Genomic DNA, 16,328 nt, shown 5'->3' with positions numbered 1-16,328 from the left:
GGGTTAGAGCTGCCATTGTGCCTGTGGCCAGTTTGCCTCGTACCCCCAACAAGCCCCTTCAAAAACAGAAATGACGGCGTTTGTGCATGTGTATGCGTGTGTGTGTTTGCATTTAAAATGTGCCTGGTGGGGAGAGTGGCGTAAGGCCAGAGGAATGTGTGGAATCAGATCAAGAGGAATCCACACAAAGAAGCTGAATGCAACATGGGACAACTATTGTCCTGATGGAGACACGGTGAAGTTGAGCGAGATTGGAGCTTATTTAGTTTGCTCAGTGATGCATTGACTGGGAGGGAGGAGAAAAAGGCAAATATAAGCTTTATTTCACCCATCCGGAAATGTTTCAGGTTGCAGTTACCAGCGTCACTAATAGGAAACCTGTTATTGTTGCAGAGCTGCTTCAGTGATCGCAAGAAGGCCAGCAACCTGGAAGCCTACGTGGACTGGTTCAACAGACTCAGTTATATGGTGGCCACAGAGATTTGTTTGGTGAGTGGCAAAGACTGTAGTCTTTGTTTTCCTGATTAATGATAATGAAAGCAGCAGAAATGGGAAATTATTCTAAAAGAATGCAAAAATACAAATCCCTGTAGCGTTACTGGTAGCAAATTTGGTGGAAATAATTTTCTCTCTTTCAATCTTTTCTGAATAAATTATATCTTATAACAGATGCTGGTCACACTAATTAGATTTTCTGTTAAAATGTTTTTCTAAGTTATGAAAATTAATGAATCATTCCTAAATATGCTCACAACTTTTACATTTATGGCTCAAGGAAGTATAAAACTGCTCATTTTCTAATGTTTTGTAGCAACTAATTAACTCAGCAGTGCTAACGCTAGCTTGTTTGTACAGAGAAACGTAAAAATCCCAAAAACCAAGTCACTCTATATGTAGGATAATTTCTAGATTTAGAAAAAATTTTATAAACAAATTGCAAACAATTAGGCTTTAAAAAAGTAGCTCATTGTTTTAAATCATCACTTTGTTAAGTTTTATGTAGCAGAGCTGTGCTGCCGTGAAAAATACCAAAACAAGCAGTATAACAACACCTCCTAATGTATTTGTGCAACAAAAAGCTCCACAGCTTATCAAGCAAAGGCTCATGGTTACAAACTGCTACTTTGCTAACTTTATTTAGCAGCTAACTGTGCCGCAGTGCTAATGCTAGCTTGTAAACAGAAACAATAAATGAAGATTTTATTGATTTTATGTTTGGAAGAAGCTATTTTTGACATGTCCTACCACCAGTTAAAACCAAAACGTAATATTTAAATTTGTACCTTTTTGTAGTTGTAAGTTTACTACACTAAATATAAACTTATGTTTAGTTTCTGGTCACATTGGTTCAAAAACCCCAACAAACAACAGGACAAATGAAGAAAAAACACACATGGTAGTAAAAATCTCTGCATACAAACTGACCTTAGCGTTTCTCACAGGTTTTTAATTTCCATTCATAATTCTGTACGTTTTTATTTCCCTCAGCCTGTGAAGAAGAAGCACCGAGCTCGAGTCATCGAGTTCTTCATCGACGTGGCACGTGAATGCTTCAACATCGGCAACTTTAACTCCCTCATGGCCATCATATGTGAGTTGTTTGTATTTTTTATTTACTCCCAAATCAGCTTTTTGTTTAACTGCATTGTTGAGAACTCCTCTTTCTTCTTTGTGCCAAATCTTAAGTGATTAGATTTTGTTTCTCGTTTTAGTTTGCACGACCAGTGCATCTGTGCAGCCTGAACCAATTACCAAACAGACATCCCAGATCCAACTGGGGTCTGCAAAAGACTCAATAAAAGTGTTTTAGTGGATCTCTTTAAGGAGTCTAAAAGCACTTAGTGGTGAATCTCCTTAGGCGCTGTGCTGACCTCACTGGGGGCCTGGCGAACAGCTCTTTGAGCGGCACCAGGGGAGTGGATCTGGCTCCTGTCCCTGGCCTCAGGGCAGGAGGAGAGACGGGGATGTTTGTGTCCAGAGTAAAGGGGGAAGGGGCCGAATCACAGGAGGACTGGGAACAAACCAGCCAAAGCAGATGGTCAACACTGACCAGAGAGAGAGTCGACACACAATGGAGAGGAGGGAAGATTGGAGTGCCAGCTGTCCTCTACTCGTCTCCCCTGAGAGACGGACAGAGTGCCAAAGGCAAAACTGTCTGCACCCGCGTCCTCTCCAGGGAACCACCGGGGCGAGGCATTACTGAAGTGCTTCATCCAAAAGGCTGCCTCCCCTCTGAAGGAAATATCCTTATTTACCTTCATTTACCAAGCAGGATAGTTTTAAACTTGACCAAATCTGAGGCTGGGTTTCGTTCTGCTCCAACCAGATGTGATTTGAATGTCATAGAAGGATAAAAAAGTTTTAAATTAGACTGAATACTAATGGAAAGAGAGCATCACAGCGAAAAACAAAATCTTATCCAGCATGTTTGGTCTATATTAGTACACTTGAAAAAACTACTGTAAAAGTAACTTTTCATCAGGATATCAGAGCTTTTTTTAACTCAAAAATTCTTTAATATTGCTGAAAAAGTTCGAGTTTCATTAGCAAATTATTTAACTTGTAACACTGACAAAAATGTCTTGTTGTAAGTGAAATTATCTGCCAATAAAAAAACAACTTTCATCTCTGTAAAGGACTTACTGACTCTAAACAAGCTCCTATTTCTTGCTGAAAAGTTACTCGTATGTTAGTTTTGTTTTATTTCAAGTGAACTAAGATATTTGCACTAGAAACTAGACCAAAAATATTTGGTAAGACTTTGTGATTAGAAGAAGACAACTAAACCCAAAACATCCCAGTTTACTGCTGAAAATCACAGAATCTGAGCTACGAAAGGGCTTGTTTTTACCACACCTGCTTCTGGTGGCCTTGTTCTTAGATGGAGTTACCAAGACGAGGTCAGATCCCACTTTCCTCCGCTGTGGTTTTATTTGGAAACATAACACTCAACCTGGGTGGATCGGTTCCGAGTTTCGGATTTCCACTTTCCGTGTCGGAGCTGTTTTTGTCATTCCTGCTCTGAGTGTGACCTGTAAGACACTCCAACATGCAGAGGGATTAGCATATGGGAAGCAGAGTGCTGGGAGGGGAAACGAGGCGTGCGCTGACGCTCATTGTTCCTCGGTCCTTGTAACCGGGCTGCATCAGAGGAAACAACATAAAGACTGAAAAACAGAGCAGAGCGACGATGACTGGGAGGGGAGAAGAGGAAGGGCGGAGCAGGGAAATGCCATGTGTGAATGCGATCATCTTGGCCTAAATGTGCGATCTCTTTATCTCTCATTGTGATTTTCTCTCAGTTTTTGTTTTTGTGCTTGTCCTCGCCTTGCAGCTGGGATGAACATGAGCCCCGTGTCCCGGCTGAAGAAAACCTGGAGTAAAGTCAAAACGGCCAAGTTCGACATTTTAGAGGTGAGCCTGTGATTATCACCCAAAAATGACAACATTTCATGCAATTAGAATATTTTCTATTAGACGTCTGCTCTTAAATTGTAATTTTATAATGAGACACCAGAGAAAGTGTTCAGCCCCTCCCCTGCCTGTTGCTGCATGCTGTCATCTGAAAGAAGGGCTCCACGCTTTTCCTCTTGCTTATTGAAAAACTAAAATGTTTTATATTTTAAAAGTGCAGATGACAAGTCTCTAGTGGCATTAATGTTGAGCTAACCGAGAAGCTAGCCTGATGAGCTAACTTGCTCAAAGCTTGTAAAGATATGTACCGTAGTCAATTGCTGGATTTCCATTTCAAATGTGCATAAAACCTTGTCAATATTTTGACAAGTTGAAAAAATACAGTTAAAATCACACATGAATACGTTTGTTTACACAATAAGATATTAAAATCTTGCAGCGCCATCATTCTCCTACCGCTTCCTGTCGTCTTCTTCGACTTTTCCACCAGTAGTAACATCTGGTTGTTGATCATGTGACTCATGTGATGCAAAACAAAGTCTTTCCATTGCAGTTTTTCAAAATACGCTAAATTTGATACAGCTGAAAAACCACCTCATACTAGAACAAAAACTTACTGAAAAATTTATGTTTTTTTCAAAATTGGTGAATTTTCATGAAGAAAATTAGTTTTTGTAATTCCCACTATAAGAACTTGTTTACTTTCACTAAATTTAAGTGTTAATTTTATATTTTTGCTCATGTCTGTGTTTTGAAATCAAAGTAACATTATTTACCGTAGCAGGGATCGCACATATGCCAACACAAAAAGAGCGGTTCATTTTTACCCCGTTTTAAATGCGTAAATGATGGACAAAGTTTTAAATTGTTAAAGCTTTACTTTTAAATTTCTGCAACCAACAAGAAAACTCCACGCAGATTTGTGAGTCAAGCCAACCTGAGAGTAAACGCTTTCAGCAAACAAGCAGCTCTAACAGCAAACATGCTGAACTGACAAGTCTGCAGACGGAGAGAGGGGATTGTGCAGCCAGGACGCCCCCAGATGTTGAAGGCAGACGCAGATCACTCAGCTTTCCTACGCGTCTCGGAAAGCTCTGCACACTGCAGGGAAAACACTCTGAGTGAATACCAAACACTCTCAGTCAGTCAATCTGGTAAAAGATCTGACAAGTCAGCGGGGACTCTGCAGGACCTGAAAGCTTTTCAGATGCCGCTGTTATTTTCCCTTCATGTCTCACTGGAGATGATCAGCTTTTATTCTTCAGTCATATTCATCCTCTTTAAGCGTCTTTTACCTTCCTGCTTAGTTCCTCTGGGCCCGACTGCCGTAAATCCTGGACTTTCAAGCAGAAGTTGCTGCAGTTATGCTAACTTTATAGCTCCTTTAAACTCGGGGGGTTCTCTTATTAAACTATGGGAACATGTGAATGTGGGCCCCATATGTATTTTGTTCAGGTTGGTTGGGTACTTCAGTGAACTTCAGCCTGTTTTTTAGCTCGGTTCCTGTTCGTATCGGCCCCAGATGTAAACGCTGGCTCACCCTATGCTCTCGTCTTCGCCAGATGTTGAACTGACTCTGTGTCCGTCTTCCTCTTCATAGCATCAGATGGATCCGTCAAGCAACTTCTACAACTACAGAACAGCGCTGAGAGGCGCCACGCAGAGGTCCATCACGGCCAACAGCAGCAGAGAGAAGGTGAGGCTTCAACAGAACCCGACCTGGGATCAAACCCCAGTCTTTGTGACGTTTACTCCAGAAACGCAGGAGTAAACGATCCGACTCACCCAGCAGCCTCAGACATGAAAGTCTGAACATCTGGGCTGCAGACTTAACATTTACATTTCAGACATCTGCCTGAGATTCCGCTACAACTAACGATTATTTTAGTTATTGATTATTCTGGTGATTAATCGATTGTTCTGATGATTAATTGATTAATCAAATAAGAAATTTGACAAATTTGGCAGAATTTTCATTTCACTTATAACTATTTCAAACAACATTAGAAATAGATTAAAATATGCAACTGAACAACTAATCTAATTATTTTTAAGTAAGAAAATAAACATTTTATTTCCTTAATTATTTGTAGCAAAGGATGAACCTGCAACTAAAGTTTATTTTATCATAAATACCAATATGTAGAGTTTTGATCTAGATACTGGTCTATGCATGTTCTTTCAGCAAACTGCCTTTTTTTGAGTGTACATTCTCCAGTTCATGATTAATCGATTACTTCAATAATCGATTAATCATGATTAATAAAAAAAAAAAAACGTTTCAGTTCTAGTCTGATACTACCTAAATGAGTAACGGGGGTTTGTGTCTCCTTCAACCAGCGTTCCTCTTTCGTAAAAAGTTCATATATTTATGAAGGGAAGGAAAAACAAACGTCTGGTTGTGTCTGGTTGGCGTCTGCACGCCGCGTCCCCGCCGTGTTTACGCCACCAGCAGCATCCCCAGACGACTCGGCCTCCGCAGTCAGGAGGTTGCATAACGGCGCAGCTCGGAGTGGACACGGTGACCGAGTCACAAGAGGAGGGGGTCCTGTCCAACATGGCCGCCTGCCAGATCACATAGCGTTCTCTGACGGTCCCCTCCTCCTTCGAGCTTCCTCTCACGAACATTTTATTAACTGAGACGGATTGTTCTGTCAATATCCACGCGGCTCCCGGAGTTATTTTGGAGCGAAGATATCCAAACATTCCAGGCTGAGAGGCCGAGGTCATGAAACGGAAAGTTCCCAAGCAGTCTGGTATGTTCCTGCTGGTGACTTCTCCTGTTGGGAAGGTTTGTTTATGACCTTCAAACCGCAGCAGATCAACAGAGGCTTCAGTTCAACCCCACTTCAGCTGCTTTTACTGATTTGAAACGTCAAACATTTGTTTCCCTGCTGACTCGTTGTTGCTGTTTTGCAAACTGCAAATCTGAAACAGACTTGGTGTGTCTGATGTTTGGCTGTGTAGCAACAGTCCTCTGCGACGTTTCACTGAAAGGAATGCAGAGAATATTCCAGGATCCGCCTCTAATGCAGATTTTAAAATGTTTGAAAAACATTTAATCTGCTTGCCTTTAGAACAAATTAACTTCAATTTGTAAACTGATATAAAAAAAATGTAATTCTTTCATGAACTTTCTTAACCTTGTTTATGATAAGTTACATTTTGGCAGATTATTTCACTTATAACAAGACATTTGTCCCATGGTGTAAGTGACATAATCTGCCAAGGGAACAAGAACTTTTTCATCAATACTAACGAAATATTGACTCTAAACAAGCTCCTATTTCCTGCTCAAACATTACTTGTAAGTTAATTTAGTATTATTTCAAGTGTGATCATATTTTAGCACTAGAAATGGGATAAACTGACTGGTAAAATGTTTTTGTTTGGTTTCTTCCTTGTTTCCTTCTTCTCTTCCTGCTGCCTTCAATCTTTCTTTTCTTCCTCCCTTCCTTCGAGTTTATTTATTTCCAGCTTCCATATTTAGATCCTGCTCACTATAAAATAATGAGCGTTTCCGTGTTACACTGTAAAATAAACATTGAGGACTAATAATCTGGAAACTTGCTGCTCCCACCCAGAGTTGAACGTTTGTTAGGATGCTCACATGTGCGCGCTCACGAGTGTGTCCTGGTAAACATCATCCGACCCCTGCAGATCCTCGTAGATCATCGTGTTCCAGATTCATGACCTCTCAGAGACACGGTTCAGTCAGCTGCTCCCAGATTTTCCCAGAAACATGTTTACAGTTGAAGTCACCCTGGAAGGGAGGCGAATCTGCAGGCTTTGAGAAGGGAACAGAAAAACAGAAGGAGGGTGTGGTGGCTTCAGACGTGACGTCCGACTGGATGATTTTAAGCGTGTAATACACAAAGAATTCAAACCAAACAGCTTTTGATAGCTGCTGCTGCTGCTCTGGTGGCTCCTAAAAGCATGGCGTCATAAATGTTTGATGGGTGGGGGGAAGTCAGGAAAGAGGTGACAGACTGGGGGGGCTTTTTTAGGTCAGTGTGGCAGCTTCCTGCAGACGCCACTAATGTAAGAGAGAAAACAGTGTTGGATGTTAATTCTTAGTGGCGTTTAATCACCTGATGTCTTCTGCAATGGAGGGAAATCCTCTTTAAGTGTAACATGAATTAATCAGATCTTCGTTTAGATGTGCGGTGACCTAAATCGTTGTTTTGATTATAAATGTTTCAAAGGGATTTCTTCTTCTGTGGAAAATTCACCTTTTACAATAAGACATTTTGCCACCGGGAGCAAAATTGCTAAGTTGAAACAAAGCTAGTATATTTTTAAAACATTTTTTAAAAGATGTTTTTGTGCCTTTTTACTTTTATCTGTCTACTTTAGTTTTACTATAAATAAAAAAAAACATTATTTGCAGATTTACTAAGACTAAAACATGTTTCAAGAAATATGTTTTATTAGAAAAATACTTAGAATACAGAGATTTTTTGTTTTATAAAAGATAAAAATAATGCAGTGTGATTTTTATTAAAAGTTTGACTATTTTGTTGGATTTTTAGTTCAAAACATCTGATTAAGTGGTTAAATTTTTCAGTTAGTTTCTCAGGGGGGCTGAATACTTTTGCACTTTTCATTTGTTTTATTTGCAAAAAAAAGAAAATCTTTTGAATCATGTATAATTTTCTTTCTACTTAACATTGTGTAACACTTTTGGTTCGTCTTTAACATAAAATTTCAATTAGACATGTTTATGTTTGAGGTTGCAATGTGACAAAACACACAAAACATTCGAGGGGTATGAATACTTTTGCGAGCCTTTGAACCCAGTAGAAGACAAGCCCACAGTTTGTACATTTCTGGGTTGATTGGATCCTTATTTGCGTTGTAAGATTTACAATCTATTTTTTGAAGATGTTTCTTTGTAAAAAAAAAAAAAAAAAGGCCCAAAACCCAACTGTGCTTGCAGATCAGATTTGCTCCATTCTAGAGTTTAACCTGCTCTGCAATAAGAGGTGAAACCAGGTGTTTGTAACAAAGCATCAAAGGGAAATCCCCACTTAAATCTCCCTCTTTGTTCCCTCCCTGCTGTCTTCCAGATCGTCATCCCGTTCTTCAGCCTGCTCATTAAAGACATCTACTTTCTCAACGAGGGATGCGCCAGCCGGCTGCAGAACGGCCTCATCAACTTCAAGGTAAACTCAAATTTCCCCCTGAACGCTAAAAAAACAACAGAGGTAGTTTCCCCAGCGACAGACTTTGCCACACTCTGACTTTTTAATGTCACAAACTATTGAAATAGTTACTTCACATGGCAACAAGTGACTGTTATGTGTTACCACTTCCCTAAAAACCAAAGAAGAAGAGGGAAGTAGGACCTGGATGTCTGAACTTCAGCTGTGTTTCCATGGAACATACATGACTCTGACCAAATATTATTTCCACTTACATTCTGCCACATGGTTATTTTAAGGTTTCACACCTTCCTGTGAAACTTTGCTCAGGCTTTTACTCTGCCTGTCACCATGTTAAGATGTGTTAAAGCTATATTTGAACACATTAACACCTCAGAACAGCCAACACGGTGCAGCATGTCAGGCTAAGGTTGTTTCTGCAGAACTTACAAAGTATTTTAGTCTAGTTTCCAGTGCAAATATCTTGGTAGATTTTAAAACTATCTTACGAGTAACCTTTCAACAAGATAAAGAAACTTATTAATAGTCAATAATTTCTTAGCACTCACACTCCCTTAATTGGTGATTCTAAAAAAGCTCCCAAAGTTGTTGAGAAGTTACGTCTGAAGTTAGTTTTGTTTTATTTCTAGTGTACTAAGATAATTGGACTAGAAATTAGACAAAAATAGTTGCCAAGATTTTGTGTTTTACAGTGTTCTCCTTTAACATTTGGCTTATTTAAAGTGTTAGAGGTTTTGACTAATAATCTCTCGTATGATTATGTTCCAGAAATTCTGGGAACTCGCCAAACAAGTGAGTGAGTTCATGACCTGGAAGCAAGTGGAGTGTCCGTTTGAGAAGGACCGCAAGATCCTGCAGTACCTGCTGACCGCGCCTGTGTTTACTGAAGATGGTGAGCAGATCATTTCAGGAATTACTGACTTCCCTGAACTCACAAACATCATTTAGTCCATGTTAAACATGTTTACATCCATAAGCTGAACTTTAGTCTCAGTAATCAACAAAGCTTAGGTCCAACCTGGGTAGAACTCAATAATTAAAGTGATATCAAAGCTAATCTTGGCATCCACTGGTTTTTCCAGGAGTAAAATTTAAGTCCAGCTTCAGGTTTTAGCTCTCTTACTTGTCACTGGTTCCCTTGGTGACCAAACACACCCACAGGTCATCAAAGGTAATAAATAAGGAGAAATTGGAGGTTTCAGTTCAGTTCTTTTAGATATTCCAGTATTAATTTTAAAAAATCTACATCGGGTATTAAATAATCTAATTCTATGATTTGTGCTCTGAACAACATCACACTTTATTAATTATTTACATTATATTTGTAATTCCTAATTGCACTAATTTAAAAGGTTTGCTGCAGTTTAGTCAGTTTCAGTTTCTTTATTATTTATTTTAATTTGCTGTTCTCCTAACTGAACAGATTGAAGTGCTTTTTAAATGTTTGAACTTGTGAAGCCATTGGTGTGTATACATGTGCTGTTCTGGTGCAGTTACTAAATACATTTTTAGTTCAGTACATTTATGTACGCATTTAGAAAAAGAAATGTTTTAAGTCAATTCAGCACCGATCGGATCTAAACCTGAGATATCGGTACTGGAAGTGAAAAAAGTGGATTTTATTTCTTGTTGGGAATCCGCTCATCAATAAAACACAACGATTTCCTTTCATTTTCTGCAGCTCTGTATCTGGCATCGTACGAGAGCGAAGGTCCCGAGAACAACATGGAGAAGGACAGATGGAAGTCTCTGAGGTGTGTATGACCTTCCTCCTCCTCATCGCCCTCTCTGTACGCTGTGGGGATTTTCAATCGCAGCGAACAGAATCACATCCCCCCCGACCGGGCTGACCACAGGGATGTAGGTCAGGATGGGAGGCTGACCTCTCGCACTGCTCAGTAAACACACACACAGTGCCAGCGCTCGCCTCCACTGCTGATCAAAACGCTCTCTTCTTGTCTAAGTCTCACATTCTGCAGTCAGTTTATCAGTCAATAAGGATGTTTTCCAATGACTGATGAGGTGTTCCTGTTCCTTTAGTAGAACAAAGAATCTCTGATACTGCAGAACAACTCATCTGTCTGCATTAAAATATTCAACATCCATAGGTCAGAAGGTCAGAACAAATCACAAGACGTTTTAATTTTGACTCAAAGGTCATATAATCACTCCTAGTTGTTGCCGGACTTGTAACTGAGCTCAGTGTTGGTAACAAGAGCCGATAACTTTTGAAATCCTTCCACGTATTAGAGCAGCACGTCTGTGAAGCTCCACTGCCCCCTAGTGGACAGGAAACAGTACAATCTTAAAACTGATGGGAGTCCGATTCAGATCATTTTGGTAAATTTACAACATTACTAAAAAGGAAACAAAATAAAAGGCTATTTTGTAAAACATTAATTTTCCAAATAAGAGGTCTGTGTTTCCATTACAGAAAACTCAACGTTTCCCAGTAATAAAACCCCAAAATACTGCTTTAATTCATCATGATCAATAAAATATAAATAAATACATCTACTACAACTATGTTGTATTTCTAAAAATTAATTAACCATAAATAAAACTAACAGCAAAGAATGTAATAACAGTATTACATACATTATAATTAATGTAGCTACAATACTGATTATTATGTATCCTATCTGCCATTAACAGAAAAAATCTCCCAGCTTTACTAATAAAAAAAAAAGATAAATATCATTGTTATAGTTAACTTATATTATGCCTTCATTATTTAGGAATATTTCTTCTACGCTGCACTTTTTACTTTTGAGTAATTTTAATATGGAGTATCGCTGCTCTTTCTTGAGTAACATTCCTGGATTTTCTAACTACTGAATGAAAAGCAACAAGTTTTAACCAAAACAATAATAATCACCAGATACTGACACACACCTGCAGTTTTTATTAAAGTTTTACACATTTTATATTGAAAGAAACTGATAAAAAAAATTTTTACTTACATAAATAATTGTCATTTTAGTCTTTAAAATACAATTTCCACTTACCTTTATATATTTTGTTCCGTCTGATGATGTAATCTTTAAATATTAAATGATTGATGATTTGATCAGTTACTTGGACTTTTTACCAAACACTTTTTTACTCTTACTTAACTCATTTTTTTTTGGATGGCTACTTTTTACTTGAGTAAAAAGATGTTAAAGTAGTGCTACTTTTACTTCAACACAATTTTTGGTTACTCTACCCTCCTATGATGTCACATCCTGCTGTCGGGGTTCAGTTGCTAACTGGCCTTTCTGTACTTACGTGCCTCTGTGTGTTTCCTTTGCAGAGCCACTCTGCTGAGCAGAGTTTAAAGCTGAAGGAAGACAAACCCAACAGGCGGGACGCACTCTGTCCACTCTGCTGTTGTCCAAGCAAAGTATCCCAATCTCCGAAGGGAAACGACAATCTCTCCTCAGACTGTGGAGGACTTTGAATGTTCCCCTCCCCAGCACTGAGCTGTGCTTACGACCCTGCGTCCTCCATGCTGTATATTTGAAGACAGCTGTTTTTCATCTCTTTGTATGACTTTATAGTCGTTTTGTTAAAGACACACTACAGACCTTCAGGGTGAAAAAGAAGGTTTATCTTTCTGTGTGCAGGTTGGGGCTTGTTGCGCCCCCTGCTGTTTTAATACTTTTAATATTGCGTTAGCTGCTGGTCAGCTAGCAACACAGATACGCTACACACCTTCTGGTTCCTGATGCCAGCATTCTCTGCACAGAGAAGCCAAACCTTAATGCTGTAGTTCACTAAGACAGCATTTTGTCCAGTTTTCCAGTTCAACTTTCCCCCATCCCATAACGTTTGGTTAGTGACTAACAGTGGCTGTGTTTCCATTAAAATGTGCGCAAAACTTAATATTAATATTACGCTGATGTTGGAAAAAAATTCTCAAGTTTCTATTAAATAAGAAACGCAATCAAACTCCCACATGAATAAGCTTGTTCACACGACGTCATTAAAAAAAACATGATCCTCCAACTACTTCCTGTTGTTTTCTTCTTCTTCTTCTTATGCGCCAGTGGCAACATCCGGTTGTTGCTCATGTGTCTCGTGCAAAGCGAAGTCACATGATCAAAACCCCTCATTTTAGCGCCAAAACTTTATCAATATACATTTTTTTAATTGTCGTGTTTCCCTTAAGCTAATTAATTTTCAACAAGTCAAATTGCGCAATTCTACGGTCAATGGAAACGCAGCTACTCTGGTTGTGATGCGTGTTAAAAAGAAATGCACTGGCTGTATTTAAAAAAGATATTTGTTTTTGTAGATGAGAACTTTTCAAAGTAGGAAGCAACACTTATTTAAATCCTGGCTGAATGGTTGAGTGGATAAATGTTTTTAGAGGACGGCTGTTCAGACGCGGCCTTCTGCTGCTGAGGTTTCGTGCTGCCCCCTGGTGGCCGGTGCAGAAAAATGAATTTGTTTTGCGTGTTTGAAAATGTGTTTCATATTTGTTTTATTTATGAATGTGTGCAGTCACGTTATGTTTTCACCTTATTTAATTTTGTACTAGCTACATAACATCCTTCAGTATGTTTAGCCCTCAGATGTTTGTTGGATATTTTTATGAAACTTGTTTTTTTCAAGGTACCTGATCAGAGGATGAAGTTAAATGTGTTTTTTTGACTGATGTCTGCGTCGCCTGGACTGTTTCCACACAGATTCCTGTTTTAGCTATTTGTGTCACTTTGTCACTCCCTCCCTGTGTTAATGATCCATTTGTACTTGTGTCACTGAAACAGAGTAGAGAAGCAGTTTATAACTGATTTAGTTGTGTTCAAAAGAGAAAGTTAATAAATTGTTTTGACTCATCAAATGACATTTTGATCTGTTATTACCTCCTATATCAGTTCTACTATGTGTTGTGCAATAAAATGCTTGGTTTGGCATAAAAAGCTATTAGAATAGAATAGACATTTATCTTTACTGTCAGCTTTTTTAGCATTAGCTGCTAAAGCTAAGACCTGTTTCATGTATGTTAGTGTAAGAAAAGGAAAACTCCAGTAAAAAGCTCACATTGAGTGAATAAAATGATTCCTTATCAGTTATCAATCTTACATAACAGATGTCTCAGGGTAAATGGCCTGGCAATGATTTAAACAATGCTTCTATGGTTTTATCCTGAACTACTTTTCTCTGCCCAGATACAACCTCTCACACTGCAAAAATACAAAATCTTGCCAAGTATTTTTGGTCTGGTTTCTACTGCAAATGTCTTAAACCATTTGAAATAAGACAAAATCTTCAAAGTGGGTTTTTATTTTACTTTGCAAAGAAGCTCAAAATTGACTAAGCTCAAAACATATATAAAAGTTCCATAAAAGAGTGAATATAATTTTGCTTAAAGCGACTTACGGAAAATGATTAAAGCAGATGAAGAATAAACACCTTGATTCTGCAAACTGACCTAAAGACAAAAACATGAGAACAACTTAGACACAGTTTACACGCTAAAGGGGAAACAGAATTAAACATCAATACTAACAGCAATAAATAACCTAACTAAACGTAAAACTAACTTTTCCACAATTTTCAACAACGCAAAGAAAATGTATCTGTTTATTTTTTATGTTTTTTGCTTTAAAACCTAAAAGATACGTTTTTATTCACAACAAATTTACTATAGTAGATATTTCTAAAAAATAGTTCTCGTTTTTCAAATAATCAGGTAACATTTGTGTCTCTGCATGGAGTTTATTTAGTTAAAATGAGACTGGAACTGGGCTGCACAGTGGAGCAGTTGGTAGAGCTGTTGCCTTGCAGCAAGGAGGTTCTGGGTTCGATTCCCGGTCTTTCTGCATGGAGTTTGCATGTTCTCCCTGTGCATGGTGGGTTTTCTCCGGGTACTCCGGTTTCCTCCCACAGTCCAAAACATGACTGTCAGGTTAATTGGCTTCTCCAAATTGCCCCTAGGTGTGAGTGTGTGTGTGCATGGTTGTTTGTCCTGTGTGTCTCTGTGTTGCCCTGCGACAGACTGCCGACCTGTCCAGGGTGACCCCGCCTCTCGCCCGGTACGCCAGCTGGAGAGGCACCAGCAACCCTCCCGACCTCACTGAGGGACAAGGGTGTAAAGAAAATGGATGGATGGATGGACAGAGACCGAAACTGAAAGATGAACCTCAAAGAAATAAAAGCAGCTCTTTGGCTCCACCTGGTGCCCAGATTGTGTAAGTGCAAATCGCATTGCACACATAACTTCTTAGGAAATAAGCTTTTCCGTCCAGCTTGGATCTTTATCACAGTACACACATTTAGTCAGCATTATATCTGCAGCAACAAAATAAATGATTTATTTGTATTTATTTTGCAAAATGCATTGTAGTGTTATGATATTGTTGGGACAGCAGGAAGTGATGACCTGCCACCAGGGCTGGTTCAAGACGACTTCAGGCCCGTCTTCCTGATTATGGCATCATAACCTGGAGATGGTTTCACCGCCACACCAAAACATCTGTTTTTGTTTTGTTTTATTTTGTTGATTATTTTTCTGTTGAATAACCCAAGTTAATTTGAGCTGGAGGTCCCACAGGGATGGATCCAAAATGTCCTTCTGGGTTTTTTGGCTCAGTCCAGTCTGTCAAGAACAGCAAGTCGTTCAGGTTCTAAAGAAACAAAGCAACCCAAGACTATTATATTATCATACTACCACCAAGTTTGACTGCTGATATGCTACAAAATGACACTTTGAGCCTGGAAAACACATAATACTGCCCCTTTAAAATGGGAGTGTGATTATATTTTCTCATAAACCCATGTCGGTTTTGATCAGATTTCTTCAAATGATTCATGAAACCATCAATTTAATAATTCACAATGTATTTAGGCAGGTTGCCTTTGTCTGAAATGATCAAAAAAGCAAAAAGAAAATAAATCTGATGAGTGTTAACCAATAAAAGCCTGATTAGTGCGTCTCCTTTTGTATTTCATCAGAAATCGGAAGATCCTGTTGAAGTTGGGAATGTTGAGGAACGTCTGTTCATCAACACAAATTCTGGATGTAACACAAATTTAAAAAATGAGATCACACCAGATTTGACAGTAGGAAGTACAACTGCTCCAAGCTTCCATACAGATGCACAAATAAGATGTGGGGAAGATTTAAACGCTGGTGATGCAACAGCTGAGTCACCAAAACAATCATAGGTAGACGGTAAATATTACAACGTCAGGAAAACAGATTTGGTGTTTCTGTTTGTCTTCTTCCCTCATTTTTTGCTTGTTGACTGAAAGCACATCCTCAGATCTCCTCTCAGGTTTAGGCTGGGCACCAGTGACCTGGATTATTGTTCCCTTGTGACCTCAGCGGTGCAGATGAATCAGTGCTGGCCACCTGCCACCATTGTTCTTTTTCTGTCAATGGAATCAGCTGCAGGCCACACAACTCATCACAGGCTGGGAAAACCAATGAATCGCTGGTGGGTGTGAAGGACCGCAGCATCCAGGCATTTACATCTGTGAAAATCAAAATGCATAATATCCAAAGAGGGTAATGCAGCTGGGGGTCAATGCATTATCATGCTGAGTGTTTGAGCTACCCCATTGTTCCTCTCTTACCTGTTTATTGAATTTCATGCTCTTATGAAATCGGTTATTTTAATAACAGTGCAAATGACAAAAAACCCACAGAAAAGCTTCAGCCAACCTTCTGATTGTGGAGCATTTTAACCTGTTGTTGAAATCCCTCCATAATAAATCAAAAAGGTGCAACTATTTCTGAAAAAACCTTGACACTTTATG

At 39.0% G+C, this 16,328-nt stretch overlaps 1 protein-coding gene across 3 annotated transcripts in view; it reads left to right on the top strand.

The window, feature by feature from the left end:
• Nucleotides 1–13,407, top strand: part of rasgef1ba (RasGEF domain family, member 1Ba) — an 80,676-nt gene extending 67,269 nt beyond the window's left edge. For 2 of the 3 annotated variants that reach the window (XM_081610912.1, XM_081610913.1), the window contains 8 exons: nt 394–489; nt 1,489–1,591; nt 3,335–3,414; nt 5,015–5,110; nt 8,484–8,579; nt 9,348–9,471; nt 10,261–10,335; nt 11,877–13,407. In XM_081610912.1, coding sequence (XP_081467038.1) covers nt 394–489; nt 1,489–1,591; nt 3,335–3,414; nt 5,015–5,110; nt 8,484–8,579; nt 9,348–9,471; nt 10,261–10,335; nt 11,877–11,899 — 693 coding nt within the window. In that variant the 3' untranslated portion in view covers nt 11,900–13,407. Of the gene's footprint in view, nt 1–393; nt 490–1,488; nt 1,592–3,334; nt 3,415–5,014; nt 5,111–8,483; nt 8,580–9,347; nt 9,472–10,260; nt 10,336–11,874 lie in introns of all 3 variants that reach the window. The other variant, XM_008417750.3, reaches the window with a different exon arrangement.
• Nucleotides 13,408–16,328: the final 2,921 nt, after the last annotated feature.

The sequence above is a fragment of the Poecilia reticulata genome, chromosome 9 (assembly GCF_904066995.2).
Source record: "Poecilia reticulata chromosome 9, P_reticulata-male-v2, whole genome shotgun sequence".
Lineage (NCBI taxonomy): Eukaryota > Metazoa > Chordata > Actinopteri > Cyprinodontiformes > Poeciliidae > Poecilia > Poecilia reticulata.
The sequence above is the reverse complement of the archived record's forward strand: the minus strand, read 5'-3'. Positions and strand labels throughout refer to the sequence as shown.